This window comes from Toxorhynchites rutilus, chromosome 3, assembly GCF_029784135.1.
Source record: "Toxorhynchites rutilus septentrionalis strain SRP chromosome 3, ASM2978413v1, whole genome shotgun sequence".
Lineage (NCBI taxonomy): Eukaryota > Metazoa > Arthropoda > Insecta > Diptera > Culicidae > Toxorhynchites > Toxorhynchites rutilus.
In genome coordinates, this window is record NC_073746.1 from 330357289 (window position 1) to 330374222 (window position 16934).

The window sequence follows — 16934 nt, forward strand, 5'->3', positions numbered from 1 at the left end:
TGTATTTCGTTTCGAAATGCTTCGATGTCGTTTTCATTTTGTCCCCACCGAAGTGTGTTCCCTAACAGAGATTTCAAATTCAAGGTACCTGGGGGAAATCAGCATATAAATACCCTCGTGGTCGATAGTTAAACAAACGACGCGCACAAATGGATAGTGCTCATTGTAACTAGCATGGACATTGCTGGTTGAATACGTGCTGTCGAATAAGTTGGGAGCGATGAACGAGTGTTTTTTTTTCGTTCCAATAAGAATCGATGGATTGATTGAAGAATGATGTTCAATCAACTGAATAGAACTTATGTTTGATAGAATATAAATGAAATTAATTTTTTTTGGAACTTTAATGTTGGTTGCTTCGTGAAATTTCATATCAATGACCGATCGTGCATTGTAAAATTGTATATGGTAGCAGTTGTGTTAAAATGACTTGAAATATGAAACGATTTTTTTCTCCCAAGGAAAGTTCATGCGACGAGAACAATTGGGAAAATGAAAGAGTTCCGTGTCCCGTTGGGTTCAAAGCGAAATTGAAAATGTGTTGAATAAACACTCAATTACCCACTCATTATCTTTTCCATTTCAAATATATTTTCTCTATAATAAAGTAACACTTTTTTTCTGGTGAGGAAAATTGATGATTGTGTTTGATAATGATAATTATTTTTGTGTTCGAGTGATGATAATTATTCTATTATCATCACTCGGTTGTAAACACTGGTCGAGTGAACAAACAATACCTAACAACCAGGCAAAACGGCCCTTTTCCGGGTCACCAAATCATTATCAAAAAGTTTAACAATGTAATTCTTCAAACATATCCAAAACAACAGATAGCCTAACGGAATCCTACGTCATCTATGCGGTCGTGTCTCGGACACAACCCTCCTGTGATTTTTTAACAGACCTCGTATGCTTGGCCAATGTCTCGATTTGGTTATCATCAGTGGCGAAAGATCCGGTAGGGGAAGTGGAGGCCTAAGGAACATGCCTATTTCCAGCGTTCACATACCGCTACAATTCCCACTTTCTTAGAATATTATAGTTCAACTCATTGTTATTCACGGTAGCATACGGCTTTTACTATAAACATTCAAAATAGTACATTTTTCATCATTAGAAAAAAAGATGAAAAAACGATCTTTTTTTTGCTTGGAGGTAACACATATCACATATCAAGCTAAATGCGATAGATTTATGCGTTTTTTTCGTCCAAATTTGTTCAAATCATATTCGATGTAGTATGTAAATGTATGAAATACATTTGGTCTATTCACCTAGAGTCTCAATTTAAATTTTCTGATGCATACAAAAACGTAGTAAGAAACACATAACTTTCCGCTAAATGAGGCTTGGTTTAGTTGGAGTGGCATATTTTTACAGGGTCAAAGCCACAAAAGGAACCTCTTCAAGAGCAGAATGTGATTAGGTATATGAGCTTTATTAAACAGAGCATTGTAAGTCGTTATTCACCTATGACCACTTTGCCCCAAACATCAAAGTAATTTCTATGTTAATTAATCGCTGAGATTGAACAAAATATCTGTTCACCTCTCCTAGAATATGTGAACAGTCGTCCAAACTGATGATTTGTCCAACATACCAGGTTGAATAAACTAAATTTCACGAGAAATTCTTTAGATACCATGCGCACAGAACTACGGCCGAATGGCTATCGTGAGAGCGATTTCTGTTTTTATTTATATTTTAACTTGTGACAGTACTACTGGAGTACAGGGTGACTCAAAAGTCATTAAATTATTCAAACATAAGGTGACTATCAATACGGTGTCAATATCCAATAGTTATACTATCAAACAAGCAGGTGACCACTTTGCCCCCCATGACCAATTTGCCCCCACTACCCCTATGTGTTTCTGGCATTTAAAGTTGAGAGCACCAGCTCTGAAACAATTGAATCACTTGCCCAGAATTCTCCCCCCGAAGGCACCTTCTTCGTAAAGAACAAATATCATGTGTATCGCTTCTGCATTTGCATTGTCGAATTTTTGGCTCGTAGAAAATAAAAAATGCATTAAATGTCGAGAATCTGCTTTGTTTCCTTTCATCGAAAAAGTTTATAAATGTACTTATAACATCGAAATAGGGAACAATCTAACTTTGAAGTTGTCATCGAACAAAGTTTCGACTTCCACACGTATACGCGCTGATTTCTCTAAAATTGATTCCAGGCGTATTATTCGAAATAGGAATCTCTACTAAGTTCTGATTAAAATGAAGAGGAACGAACAGTAATGTCATCTGGGAAAACAGAAAACAGGAAGTGGTGTATAATCAAACTAACAAATTGTCGTTTCATCGAATCACGAAGCCATCGAAAAAAACATTTTCACGCGTTACATCGATTGTATACAAGTTTCTTATAAGTTGTATTCAATAAAATGGTGCATAGCGTAACGCCTGGAGAAAGTTAAAATCTCATCTGCTGACTGAATCTGAAGTTGTGAGTGCAGGATGAAATATGAATGGTCAACAGATTTGATAGTTTAGAGATTTACAAATATATTAATGCTCAAGCAAACCATTTGTCATGACAATTGTCATGCGTAAATGCGAAAACAGAATAGAAACATACGGTATGAGGCATGATGTCGACGCCAACCTCTCTCAGTTTCTATTCTGTTTTCGTATTTTCGCATGACAATTGTCATGACAAATGGTTTGCTTGTTAATGCTATTTTCATCAAAATCATTTATCTGTTGTTCACTGGATAATGTCGATGTGGGAATTAATAACCTAGTATATCAATGTTCTGAGCTTAAATTTCCTCCACAAGTGGGTAATATTAATTTTGATCAGTCATTTTGTGAACCGACCGAACAGCTATCACTCTCAAGGCAAACCAGTACTCATTGGCTTATTCAAATCATTATGAAGCGCAAAGCGTATCGTGCGCGTAGTGTCATCCAGGTACCAGTGAAATTTATCTGTGATACGACAGTAGTTCTGCATATCTATTATCGGATTCTATCAACAAACTAGAATGTGATCAATCATGGAGATCGAGAAAAAGACAGAAAGTTAGAATCAATTTGAGCCAGTGCATGAGTGCATTATCGCCGCTTGCTATGTCATTAACTTTCTCTTCGTTACCGCTTCAGACGACGAATCAAACTATCTGCACAACCTGCTCACAGACGGTGTCTCTACGCCAGTGGATGTCGATGTCGATGCATACGAGTTGAAATTACCACCGTGGTACGATGATACCAAATTTAAACGGTAGGTGCTAAAAGTTTTTTTTCGACCGGGTAGCATACAATCAGCCATGCGTAACCAAAAAATGCGTCATCTTCCAGAGCCCAGCGATACTTCAAGGCGAATTTCTTCGCGATGTTCGTCGCAAAGTTGTGCGGTTTGCTGGTGGTCTTGGCCATACCCAGCATTCTGGACGTTCTCGTGTACACCAATCAGTCGTCGACTGCAGTGACGGCATACAAAAGATACATCGCGACGATTATGCACACACTCAATTGGTACTACGAGGAACTGTTGCCAGGCTCGGCGTGAGTTTTCTTCGAAAAAATGGGATTTTCGCCGGTATTAATTTCCCTATATTTCAGATCTTGGAAATCAATTGCCGCCGTTCGGAGAGGACACGTGGCGACCAGCAAAAGAAGTAGCGCCAAAAACGCTGCCAGAATTGTCTCTCAAAAAGATATGGCCGTTACCCAGTTTGGATTTGTGGGGTACAGAATGGTTTCGACCTGCTTGACAGCGAAGCAACTAATTTGACGTAATTTCTTCCAGGTACATTGTTTTGGGGTACAAAAAGTTGGGAATTGTATACGCGGCCGACGATATGGAAGCACTGGTTCACTTTTGGCGCGTGATTGGATACATGATTGGAATTCAGGATAGGTAATTTGAAGAATCTCGATAGAACGACGTAATAAAACTGGTTTTGGCGATCATTCACCATTTGGTTGCTTCCTAAGAGAGGCGAAAAATCCCCTTGCTTCGTCACTTTGTGATTTCGTTGCAAATAGTTTCGAGGATTTTTTCTATCTTTGAGAATTTATCCGAAGAGCTCGGAATTCAATTATCTCCGAAGTTTACTCGACGATTTCTGCAACTTTTGGATGAGCGCGTCTTGCCGTTTTTGTTTGTTCAACGTTTGCGGCATTCGACATGTCTTAGTTCATACGATTTTTTTTATATACTGCAGCAAAACAGCATATGCTATTTGGTAGGAGTTCAAATGCTAATTGTGCATTTTTTCTAAATCTCTCAAAACATATTTGTAACACTAATAACATTTACATTAAAGAATAAACATTCTTCCGGATGGCGATATAAAAACTAAAAATTTCTCATCTATTGAAAACATAAAAAAATCATCGAATAAAATGCTTTTCAAATCAAGCGAATAGAAATCAAACTTCGGACACCATTTATAAAATAATCAAATTTCGGACAGATTGAATTCAAATTTCGGACACTTTATTTTGTAATTTTTTGAACGAAATTACATTACACTTGATTATATTTTATAATCAACTGCGAAACATTTACCAAGCAATCATAGTAACCTGATAACGACGATGAGAACTGATGAAACACGAGAGAAATTTAAATATTGATGAAGGGGTAAATTCTACGGGGTAAAAATCGCTATTGCTATCGAAAACAAACTTGTTGGTATGTTTTTCCAGTCCTTTTTTTAGCTTTTTAGCAGTTCCTCATCCATTTTAGCCACGAAATTCCTGCAGTAAACCCCCCACTTCAGGTTTGATCAGAAATTCTCGATGACACACACCTGGAGGATGTTCGGAAGGTTGGCGGACTTCGGAACAACATCTATCTTCAAGCGGTTCATCGCCTCCAGTGACTTCTTCGTGCAATGGGCGGAGGCCATACCACATCCTCGGATGACATTTTTTGATGAACGAGACAACTTCCGGCGGGCACATTGTGCTGTAAATTTCCCCGTTCATCGCATTTCCCAACCAGAAGAAGAGCGGCTTCGACTTTCCCTTCTCTCTGATGGTTAGCCACAGAAGCACCTTCTTTGAGAACTTGGTATGGGAGAAGTGAAGTATACGTCGGAACTAACCTCCTTGGTGGGGGACGTAAAGTAGCTGGTTCCCGGCCAGTCGTTGCCATCCAGCGTTAAATACGTCTCGTGGTCCATGACTAGGGATTGTTAACCGGTTTTACCGGTAACCGGGTCATTTTTCATTACTGAATTACCGGTAATTTAACAATCAATAACCGGTAATTTCGGTAATTTTCATTTTTACATCATAAATAATATTTACCTTTACGTCACTTTAAAACATTATCCGAGAATCAAAATAAGACCGAAAAAACACAACTGGCAGTGTTGCGTCGATTTTACGACCTCCGAACTTCAGTTAAAAAATCGGTGTTCGATCTGAAAACGAAACACAGAATAAGGTTCAGTGATAAGGAACCGGCAGCGATGAAGGAATTGGTTTATGCCCTTGAACCAGCTCTGGTCGCTGTTCGAATTGTTATGCCGGAAGAACCGCACCCTTTATGAAGCTGACGTCGGATTGCAATTTATGCTAGAACAGCTATTGGAGCCATCAGAAATTTCGAAGCACCTACTTGAAGCCCTGATTGCAGTAAAATGTTCCGTACATGCGGATTTGTTCGCATATATTAACACGTTGATCCCTGAGTTTTTCTCGCTACGCTTCCATTCAGCCCGCATTAAGAGCGTTTGTACAATATCAGTGTCTCTTCCAAAGATAGTTATTGTATAGGAAGAAAACAATCAGAAATTCGACTAGAAAGCAGTCACATATCGTAAAACATTCGGAAACAAACCATGTGTTTTTCTATTTCCTTATTTTGTAACTGTCAGTCCCAGTAATCAACGTTTTTCTAACGAAGCTCATCGTCAATCCCTAAGGACCGACATGGGCTCAACGTGTTAATTATCATTCTGCTCGTGCTCATGACAAGATTGATGATGACTTTGGCGTCTACTATCAAATATCACGGACTGATTTGATCAAGCAGGCATTTTAAATTGTTCGTGACTTGATGAAATTTGACGATTATGGTATTGATTTAGTAGATGCAGGATGATGCAGAACCTGCAGAACAGTTGAGCAAAGGCAAATACATGACAATGGTATTCGATGCTCTTCGTATTGTACGCCCAACATCATTAGACTCTGAACGTGCATTTTCCTCTTCTGGTCGATTTGTTAATGAGTTTAATGAGTTTATGAGTTTTGTTTGTAAACTAATAATTATCAATAAAAGCCGTTCCTTTAAGAAAATGGTTTATTTTGAAGTTATTTTATCGGTAATTAACAGGTTTTACCGGTACTAAAATTTTTATTACCGAATAACTGGTTATTGAATTTTGGGACGGTAATGCAATCCCTATCCATGACGGAGAAATTTCATTCTCCATCACTTGCAACCTTTGTTTCTGGGTCACAACTTGCTGTTCCAACACGGCCAGTCTCGACTTATGTTTCCGCATGTCTCCGCTAGGTTTTTCCTAACTGTCTGGCCCGTTGCTTCAACCTCCCTGCCCAAAGCCAGGAACGATGTAGCCACATTTCCCTCCATCTTCTGCTTTAGCATCAGCACCGGTACCTGGTTTCCGTTCAATGGTCTCATTCTTCTCTAGTATTGTACGGATTTATAGATACCGGAACGCTCCCAGTAAGAATATACACCATGGAGCGCAGTTGCTTTACTGTTTTGGCGGTTTTGGCCATAACTTCCACATCTCGACTGATAGAGCTGTCAAATTTTGTTTGAAAACTCATGGGTTACTATGATTGACGATGTACAAGTGGTCTCGTCACCAGATGTCAAGGTGAACGCATGCAAAATTGGTAAAATTCTTCAGTTTTTGATGCAAGCGTTACATTTCATTTTTGCTTACTAACAATGAAATCTTTGTTCACAACTTTGTTACAAAAACGCTTTCGGTTAAAATAATATAATACACAGTTTTTTTTATTTATCATCATTCAGCTACAACCTTTGCACGGACAGCTTGAGCGGAACGGAGGAACGCATGCGTCAGGTCCAGAAACAGATCCTACGACCAGCGCTGATCGCGCGCAAAGAAAGTTTCGAGAAGATGGGCAGAGCGTTAATCGAGGGATTATGGTGTTTCAACCCTTTCTTAGATTACGATGCATTCCTCTTCCTTACTTCACGTCTAACTGAAATACCTGGTTATCACTACTGGAAGGATGAACAAACATCGGCGGAGAATTCCGAATTGAAATATCACAATTTTAGCAGATACAGTCGCTTTGTGCTGTATTTCTTACTGCTTGTCCATGAAGTACTATTAGGTTATGCGTTTTTTAGATGGTATCTGAATGGTCAGATGATTATTTCTAGATTTCTGATAACATACTTTCCGTTTCTGGCTTTCTACAAATTCGGAATTGGCGACTCATACGTTCGAATATTAAAATAAGTTAGCTATGGAAATTATTTATTGAATTTTGTTGAATGTTGATTAATATCGTAGATAGTCATGTTAGAACGGAAATCAAACATTAGCTTGTTGTTTAACAGCTAAATAGAGATTGAATAAATTATACAAGGCCTGGATATATCCCGCCTGTCCGTTACTTTCCTGCACTGGTATATCGAACATATTGCACACTATTCCAATATATCTAGACAAAGAACAATCCAAATCAGCGGAAGGGAACCCTACTGTGTCCAACATTTTCTCAATCTCCTCGGGCCACTCGGACATCAGCGAGTCGATATTTATCTGCGACTTCAACGAGTTTACATTCTGTGCCGATTGATTTGCCTTAAGTGATTGAATCTCAGTAATCCATCGGTCAATATCTCTCGGACTTTTAGCGATCGCTGAAGGCGTTTCCAAGGGCTTCGTGAAAATCGATCTCATCTTCATTTGAAGCAGCACACGATCACTTTGCTCTCCGCATGGTTCGTCCAAAGTCTAGAATAATACCGACTAGCTAAAGTTTTTGATATACAAGAACGGACATCCGCTTACCTCAAGGCCAAGTCTACGTATGTGTTCCGCCAATGGTTTTTTCTTGTCTTCGCTTATGAACGGGGGAGAACAAATTTTCAGGAAAGCATCAATATCTCCAACTGAAGGTATGAAATCAGGAACAAATATCTTCAGCTTATAATCGATGCTAACCCGTTGAGGCGAGAATCTGGTTATATATTGGAACAATTCCTTCAATTCGCTAGGAGCCTCAATGTTATCGTAGAATTTGGGATTGAATTCTTTTTCTTCTATCAAACTCTTCGGTATTTCTTTCTCATCCTCGGACAAACTGGCACTGCTATCAGTCAGTGAATCTTGTTTCAACAAACTATCCCGTTTGATGAACATATCGCTACTTTCTGGAATGGGCTTTATTTTTATATTTTTTTTTATTTCGCTATTGAATAGTCGAACTTACTTGGAACTTTTGCAGTCCCATCTCCCAACTCATTGATCGGCTCATCTTCATCCTGCAAAAGGTTAGAGGGGTTTCAGTCAATAACGGAACGAGTGTTCAAAATTACCACACCTTGTCTTGTTGTTTGTCGTCATCCAATGGTTCCTCATTCACAAAATTCAATGAGCCCGATACGTCCAGATCAGGCGGTGGGCTATCGTCTATTTCTCGACCATTTTTAATTTCGTACATTTCGTCGTACAGATCCATGCTTGCTTGACGAAGTCGGTCAAACTTCTCTACGGGTAACTCAAAATTGTTTGACCGTCTGATCACCATGGACACCAATCGGACACCCACGAACCGATGTATTTGTATCTGCGCACATCGTATCCTTTTGTTAGGATTTAACAACACGAAAGAAATGATGATTTCCACCACAGCGTATTAATGATGGTTCATTCGCGGTTAAACGTCTATCAAATGCAAGCCTACACTGCCTTTCTCGAAGAAGATATTGCCCCCAGTGCCAGATTATCTCAGCGATACTTTCTTGGTTCACTTGAGTTTAGTTCCTTATTATATGTAATGGATATTTCAACTTTTAGGACACCGATTAATTTTACGTAACTTACTAACAAAGAGGTAAACCGGAAAAAATTTGTTTAAAATCTAACTAATTAAGTTTAGTTTTATACATCAATTAGAATTTGTACATTACCATGCAGTTTTCTTCTTTCAACTTTTGAATATTTGATAGATCTATATATATATATATATATATATATATATATATATATATATATATATATATATATATATATATATATATATATATATATATATATATATATATATATATATATATATATATATATATATATATATATATATATATATAAATGGATTTCTGTCTGTCTGTCTGTCTGTCTGTCTGTCTGATTCTTATGGACTCGGAAACTACTGAACCGATAGACATTAAAATTGGTATGTAGGGGTTTTTGGGGCCGGGGAAGGTTTTCGTGACAGTTTGAGACCACTGCCCCCCTCTCTAAGGTGGTGGGGGGAGGGGATACTGTCATACTAATGAAAATCAAATTTCTGCATTACTCGAGAATTAATCAAGCAAATGAAACCAAATTAGGCATCTGGAGGTTTTAGGGTGCAATAAATGTTTCTATGGTGGTTAGACACTCCACCCCCCTCTCTAAGGGGGGCTGCCATACAAATGAAACACAAATTTCTGCATTACTCGAGAACTAATCAAGCAAACGTAACCAAAATTGGCATGTGGAGGTTTTTGGATCCAATAAACTACGGTGGTTCGACACTCCTCCCCCTCTTTTAGGGTAGGCTGTCATACTAATGAAAAACAAATTTCTGCATAGCTCGAAAACTAATCAAGCAAATGGAGTCATATTTGGCATGTGAAGATTTTAGGGGGCACGAAACGTTTCTATGGTGAATAGACACTCCTCCCCATCTCTAAGGGGAGAAGAGGGGAGGGGTCTGTCTTTGTTCTATCATATTTTCTGTATCAAACATTTATTCCATGTAACGGAGAAACATGTTATTTGCAAGTGGTTGAAAAATCTTGAACGAGAATTGTGTCTGAAAATAATCTGATATTATAATGATGAGTTTTGGTAGAAGTACTAGGATTTTTTTAGTAAAAGGTAAATTCAACGGGGTCGATTAGAAGATCAATCAATGAACAGTTCTGCGATTGCACTCATGAACTTGCGCTTAGTAAGAAAACGTGAATGTTTAAAGGTATTGATAACAAAAAACAAATTTTGGGCGAGACGAAGTTTGCCGGGTCACTTATATTTCATAAATATATTGAATAGAAGTTTTTGAAACGTTTTATTTCTTTTACTGTTTATTGTATACTGTAATTAAAAAATGGTTGAACTGGGTTGCAATTTTCTCAAACTCGTATATGTACAGTAGAGTGCCAATGAAATTGGTCATCTCGAGTTTCTTAAAATTATCCCATAAAAAATGTTCACCACCTAGAAAAAAAACACCCTATGCACAATATCAGCTCAATCGGACTTAAAGGAGAGTGTCGCAAAACGGTCAAAGTTTGAGTTTTTTGAAAACGTTTGTGACACCAGTAAATGATGTCCGAATGAGCTTATATTTTGCATAGGGTATATTATCGTGCAATCAACATTTCGTAGCAAGTTCCGAATGAAAAATCGAGATAACTATATTTATTGACACTCAAAACCATACTTTTCGTTTCGTATTCCGAAAAAGTCACTAAGTCACAGAGTGTCGATTTTTGACAAAAAAAAATTTCGAGATAACACTAGATCTCGACGTTTCATGCCGTTTTAAGCATCAAAAATGTTTTTTCGATAACCCCGATTTCCTTTACTCCCCCCTTGGGTGATTTTTCGATTTTCAAAAAACTCAAACTTTGACCGCTTTGCGCCACTCTCCCTTAAGTCCGATTGAGCTGAAATTTGGCTTAGGTTGTTTTTTCGAGGTGGTCAACATTTTGTATAGGGTAACTTTTTGAAATTTCTGGATCTATTTTTTCCCATACATTCATTGGCACCCTAATGTACACACGTGCTCTTCAGCTGGATTGATGATAATAGCGTGATTTTCATTTTGCAATCCGAGCAAGTGTGATTTGAAGAATTTCAATAATTTATTGCGTAAATTCAAAAAGTTCGCCGATGCACCTGGCTATAGATGAATTGAGGTTACTTGTGCAAGTTTGATGAGGTTTAATTATTTGAATATTGTTCATACAAAAGTACTAAAGTCGCGTTTTCTCTTCATCGCCTTTTTCTTCCGTGAATAACTCAGTTGCAAAAACGTTCCAATTTGATTTTGCTATAAAAACCGATAATTGAGATTCCGACTTATCGTCCACATTGTCAAATAAGCTGGGAATGTGTTTACAGTGAAGCTATGATCAAATCGATGAAGAGAAAATCGATCATTTAACTTACACTCCTTTCGTTTTGAGCCCATTTTTTTTTTTGTATTTTAGAAGCCGAATTTAAGCAAAACGCAAAAAAATATATTCAGAAAAAAAATTCTACATGAGCCATCCTATTCGGCATTGAATCTGTGTTAATCGATATCCTAACGGTATCATATATAGTTTACAACCTATTCTCATGCCTGCCAAGTTTTTGACGTAGGACTACGTCTAACCGGAAGATATAGGGGGTGAAATGGAAATCTAGGCACTGAACAAGTAGGAAAAAATGCAAGATTTGGAACGCTTATAACTCGAGCATTTCTCAATAGATCGCAAAGGTTTTTGCATCAATTGATAGGAAATATATCTACGCATCTATCATTACGAATAACATTTCATTTTTCTTGAGATAAATAATTGAATAATTGTGAAATATCAAGCATTGTCAAAATGCACTATGTGCCCATTTTTGATTGGTCCATTTTGTGCTCCTGAAATCGTACCCACCAAACCGGGCAACCAGAGCAGCAACGAAATAGAATGAAGCACGATTGGAAAGGAAAAAGAAAAAATGAACGAAACATTGGTCGCAGTCTCACACATGTGTAATTCTCGAGCCAGCCAGTCAGCTTAAAAATCCCCGCTCCGCTGCCGTAACGATCATTCTCATTCAAACCGTACACCATATCGGTTCGCATCACAACACATCAACAAACCAACCCAAGCAGCCATGTCTGGACATGGTAAAGGAGGAAAAGTGAAGGGAAAGGCAAAATCCCGCTCGAACCGTGTTGATCTGGAGTTCCCCGCAAGGGTAGCTAGGCCGAGCGCGTTAGTACCAGTGCACCAGTCCACCTAGCCGGCGTTATATAGTTTCGGCCGCTGAAGTGATCGAGTTGACTGACAAAGCTGCTCGCGACGATAAGAAAACCTGTATTCAGAACAGACCACATTCGGTTCGGTGGACATCAAGACAACAACAGGCAGTTGCAGCGAGTGGCAAACGTAATCGCAAAACGGCAGCATGTAGCAGAAGAAAAACGTTTGTTCTTTATACAAACTGCTTTGGTGGCAAATCCAGAACAAGGCGGCATCGATGGCGTTCGAAAAGGTTTTTTTCAAAACCACGAGTACAAAGTTTTCTAAATTGGAACCATTCCATAAAACAAGGCGCTTTTCAGGGCCATTAAACCTTCCAAAAAAGAGTTTAGGAAATACAGTTCAATGCTTTCTAAAACAATATCCAAAATAATAATAAAACACAAATTGATTTTTTCATAATTTATTTGCCAGGATATGATGAGTATGTGAATTTGGCAGTTGTTCTGAGCTTATTGATTTTCACCAATTCTTAAATTGCTTCTAGATTGATAGTACAGTAATTTACACTTATCTCGACATTTAGCTAATTGGACGGACCTACAGGTGCGACATATTTAGTTGGACATTTTTGTAAACATAGAGTTCGAGATCCAAATTATGACCCCACATTGAAAGTCAACACTGTACCACTGTCATCGCAAATGTTCAATTACAGGTTAAAATTACCTCCAATCCGATACTGAGTGGTGGTAATGCGACGTGCCATTGAATGTAATTTACTGTAAAATATGTCACAAGCTCGATGGGAAGAAATTTTCCAACTGTGAAAGCTGTGGCGAGTGGCAAATGCAATCGCTAAAAAGGAAGGTTTAGCCGAACAAGATGGGGATATCGAGTGACAACAAAACAATAAACTCTTTAGATTGAAGATAATTTTGTGATCCTGAAAAGGACCCTTTTTAGCCTGCATGTGAATCCAACAAGCGAACAAATCGTAATGAATGTATTTTTTTGCCATCGCTCCCTTTTAACGCTCATTCGTTCGTCTCGTTGGACTCGCCCCTCTGGCTGAGTCTGCAGATTTGTCTCTATCCTGTGAGTGTGTACCGCTAGAGTATAAAACACGCGGACCTCAAAAAAATATCTTATTTTCTTTCAAACCGTAAACCCGTAAATCGGCATCGTGGACGTAACAAAGGAGGACAAGTTAAGGGAAAGGCAAAGTCTCACTCGAACCGTGCAGGTAACTAGGCCGAACGGATTGGTGCCGGAGCACCAGTATACCTAACAACGATTATAGAGTTTCGGCCGTCGGAGTGCTCGAGTTGGCTTGCAAAGCTGCTCACGACAATCAGAAAACCCGCATCAAGAACAGAGCAGCTTCGGTTCGGCGCTCATCAAGGCAACAATTAGTTTCAGTGAGTGGCAAAGTGTTTCTCCGACACGTCGTATTAAATGTAATTTACTGAATAGCATGTCACAAGCTGGATGGGAAGAAATTTTCCAAATTTGAAAGCTGTGGCGAGTGGCAAACGCAATAGCTAAACAGGAAGGTTTAACCGAACAAGATGGGAATATCGAGTGATAACAAAAACACAACACCAAAGGTTCTTTTCAGAACCATCAACATATTCATAAAGAGTAAACAGTAAACTAATCCATTTTTCAGGTAGAAAGGTAGGTATTCACGTAGGAGAAGAAAATAAAACAATATATTTAAAATATATATTTAACAAAAGCTGTCCCCTTTGTATAGTCCTACGTCACTCCGGTTATGTCCCCGACATTACCCACCCGTCTTTTTGAGCATAATTTCATCTAAATCGGTTGAGCCCTTTTGGAGGAGTTCGGTAACAAACATCGTGACACGAGATTTTTTCATATATAGACTAGCTGACCCGGCAAACGTTGTTTGGACATGCACATTATTTCTAGTGAATATGTTGGTTGTTAAATTAAAAATAACTAATGTATTGTAAGTGTGTTTAAACGTTTTAACGATCTACATATACGTGAAACGTTCGTTACTCTTGTGTTTGACATACCGAGGAATAAAGCGCCAAGTCGATGACGATTAAATAAAAAATACAAACCATTCTTTGTATTCCATTCCCGATGTATTTCATCAACGAATCTGAAGTGTATATATATTGTTGTCGTAAAGTAGACAAATTAAATGGAGAATATCAATATAAATTTCGTTGTTGCAAATGCATTTGTTGCTCTTCATCGAATTACAGAACTCAACATTAATATAAGCATTGCATGTTTTGCTCAGCTGAGGCGAATATGGCACTGACGAACGATTTTCCATGTCAATGTCTGCATTGTTAATATTCATGAATGATTGTCTGTCTTTATCAGTTTTTAGTCGTTGATATATTGGACATCCACCTAAGGTTGCGGTCGTGTCGTTGGTGTAATCTTCAAGAATTATACATTTTCCATCTGCCATGCAAGGCTATAAAAGTTTTAGATTACCGCACGGTCATGAACCATGTTTGGGGTAACAATATCGAACAATCACCTGACCAGACCTGAAAGCAATTTCAAGTTGTTGAAATTTGAATGAAAATTTTTATTCGATGTTGTTTCAATACTTAGTAGACATAGTCCTGACCCTAACTCAACTATTTATCTATTGATCTTCTTACATTTCAACCAAAATATCATTCTGAATATAAAATAATTATCAGAGACTATTCTCGTTCAAGATACCTGCAGAGAATGTATTATTCTGGTACACAGAACACTCAATAGAGCCATATTTCAGTTAATTTTTTTGTTTTAGAAGCGTGTTTATTTCACTCGAAAATTCATAACAATTTACGCTTCACAGAAATGGAACACGAAGCTCAATGACTGGAATTTAATTACATTATCACTTAATTACACTATCAATTTCCTCAGGGCGTAATCCTAATTTTTTGTAATTTTGCCATCCAGCCGAATAAATTCAGCAAGGTGTGGAACCAAATACATATAACGTTTTAATGAATCTCATTCTACATTTCATTCATTTTTTTTGTTTGAACACATGTTTTGTAATATCATGACAATGCATGTGTCATGAACCATATTGTTACCGATATTGTTACCCCAAACATGTAATATCATGACAGGCTGCGTCGGTGTTGTTCATGATAGCGCCTGGCAAGTGAGTGTATTTAAACCGCGAGTAATCGGTTTTCCACCTTACTAACCATAGTGTTAGGAAAATTGTATATGTATAGTTTTAAAAAATATATTAAAGAATTCGGCTCCTTTAAACTAATGTAACTTAGCCTGTAAAAATGAACGATTTATAAAAAAAAGTGAGTGTATTTCTCCTCACACAGGTTCTGATTGTTTAGAATCGCAGTCGTTCGCTCTCTACCTCTATATCGTTCGCAATTCATTCTACGTTGAGATGCTGAACGTTAGGAACATTAGAAACATTAGTACCATTGAAGAAGAAGGTGAAGAGTGTCGTTTGAACGGTGGGTGTCAACGATGAACTCCAGATTGTTGTTCTTCTTCGAATCACAATTTCTCGCGTCGCTGTGCAGTCGCCTACCATGACTTCAGCAATGTATTCAACTACATACGCATTGAATGTATACATGTGTTCCCCAGTCGGTGTTAGATTAGAATTGATGAAAATAACATGATCGTCACATTGCAAACCGAGCATGTATGATAGGAAGAATTTCAATAATTCATTATGTTTATTCAGAAAATCTTCCAGCTCGCTGGCAATACGCATGGCTTTAGCCGAATTAAGGTTATTGACGCATGTGAGGATGCATGTGTTCAATGAAGTGAACTTAGCGCCATCTGTCATTTTACAGATTCGCTCTCTTTGAAAGAAAAACTACGGGTCGATTTTTTTAATATTATTTATACCAAAATACTAATATCGCGATTAAAAATAGGAGATGAGGGGTGAACCTTTGATCATATATAGTTTACGTCCTATTCTCATGCCTATCAAGCTTTTGTGCATAATTTCTTGAAAATCGTTCGAGCCGTTTCGGAGGAGTTCGACCACGAACATCGTGACACGAGATTTTTATATATAAGATTAAATAGTTTCAATAGATCTTACCCTCAATGGCCAATCGCCTCCTAAGTGCCTGGCACCATGCTGAATGGCATATTCATCACACAGTAAAGATGCCTCATCATGCGCGGGTTGCTATACCGTATCTTGACAAATATTGTGAATATTTTCGAAAGCTGTGAGCCATTTAATAGGGGACATGTTTTTACTACTTCCAATCTATGATAATTAACTGTAGTACAGATAGTTATTGTTTAATAATTCATCAAAGTGTTTCTCCGTGTTTGCCTCAATCTCACCCCCATGGCTTATTCTGAACCCCATCGACGGTACATAAAAACTTCGTTAAATAACCACAACACAGTTGTCTAGTACGTTTACGCCGAGTGTCGTTTATCCCTGCGATTGGGTTTTTTGACTTCGTATGACTTCAATCCAGAACGTTTTTACGACTTTTGGTCGAATCCCGGCGACATTCCTATTTTCCGAGCCTCAAATTTACCGCGTTTTGAACATGTCCAAATTATTTCGGATACAAACCTTACCAGCAGATTCTTGGTTCTCTAACGAATGATTAGTCTCCGTAACTTCGCGAGTTGGTATTTCTTCTACTTGAAGCACAAATGTACCCGAGAGATACTATTAAATAACGAAAAACGGAAACAATCAATGCACTTTTCCGAATTAACATGTAGTCATACACAGTGTTGGTCCCTG

The 16934-nt window shown here is 38.0% G+C and overlaps 2 protein-coding genes across 4 annotated transcripts; one reads left to right on the top strand and one right to left on the bottom strand.

Moving 5' to 3' along the window:
- The first annotated feature begins 2877 nt into the window (after window positions 1–2877).
- Window positions 2878–7628, top strand: LOC129776276 (rubber oxygenase-like). The gene is made up of 6 exons (XM_055781823.1): window positions 2878–3042; window positions 3124–3244; window positions 3322–3528; window positions 3586–3711; window positions 3773–3883; window positions 6992–7628. The coding sequence occupies exons 1-6, from the start codon at window positions 3018–3020 to the stop codon at window positions 7446–7448; spliced, it is 1047 nt and encodes a 348-aa protein (XP_055637798.1). The 5' UTR covers window positions 2878–3017; the 3' UTR covers window positions 7449–7628.
- LOC129776277 (intraflagellar transport protein 46 homolog) lies at window positions 6943–16893 on the bottom strand. Of its 3 annotated transcripts, none has more exons than XM_055781825.1 (5): window positions 16263–16893; window positions 8539–8784; window positions 8428–8479; window positions 8007–8368; window positions 6945–7949 (listed from the first exon to the last, which is right to left on the bottom strand). In XM_055781825.1, the coding sequence occupies exons 2-5, from the start codon at window positions 8743–8745 to the stop codon at window positions 7524–7526; spliced, it is 1047 nt and encodes a 348-aa protein (XP_055637800.1). In that variant the 5' UTR covers window positions 8746–8784; window positions 16263–16893; the 3' UTR covers window positions 6945–7523. The 3 variants fall into 3 exon arrangements, with proteins under 3 accessions (XP_055637802.1, XP_055637800.1, XP_055637799.1); XM_055781824.1 differs by having other exon boundaries at window positions 8539–8800; XM_055781827.1 differs by lacking the exon at window positions 16263–16893 and having other exon boundaries at window positions 6943–7949; window positions 8007–8378; window positions 8539–8595.
- Window positions 16894–16934: the final 41 nt, after the last annotated feature.

Coding starts and splice junctions, on each gene's coding strand:
- LOC129776276 (XM_055781823.1), top strand. CDS start 3,018: ATGGAGATCGAGAAAAAGACAGAAA. Junction 3,245..3,321: donor GATGATACCAAATTTAAACG/GTAGGTGCTAAA, acceptor GTCATCTTCCAG/AGCCCAGCGATACTTCAAGG. Junction 3,529..3,585: donor GAACTGTTGCCAGGCTCGGC/GTGAGTTTTCTT, acceptor CCTATATTTCAG/ATCTTGGAAATCAATTGCCG.
- LOC129776277 (XM_055781825.1), bottom strand. CDS start 8,745: ATGGTGATCAGACGGTCAAACAATTTTGAGTTACCCGTAGAGAAGTTT. Junction 8,480..8,538: donor ACGACAAACAACAAGACAAG/GTGTGGTAATTT, acceptor AACCTTTTGCAG/GATGAAGATGAGCCGATCAA. Junction 7,950..8,006: donor TACGTAGACTTGGCCTTGAG/GTAAGCGGATGT, acceptor GTATTATTCTAG/ACTTTGGACGAACCATGCGG.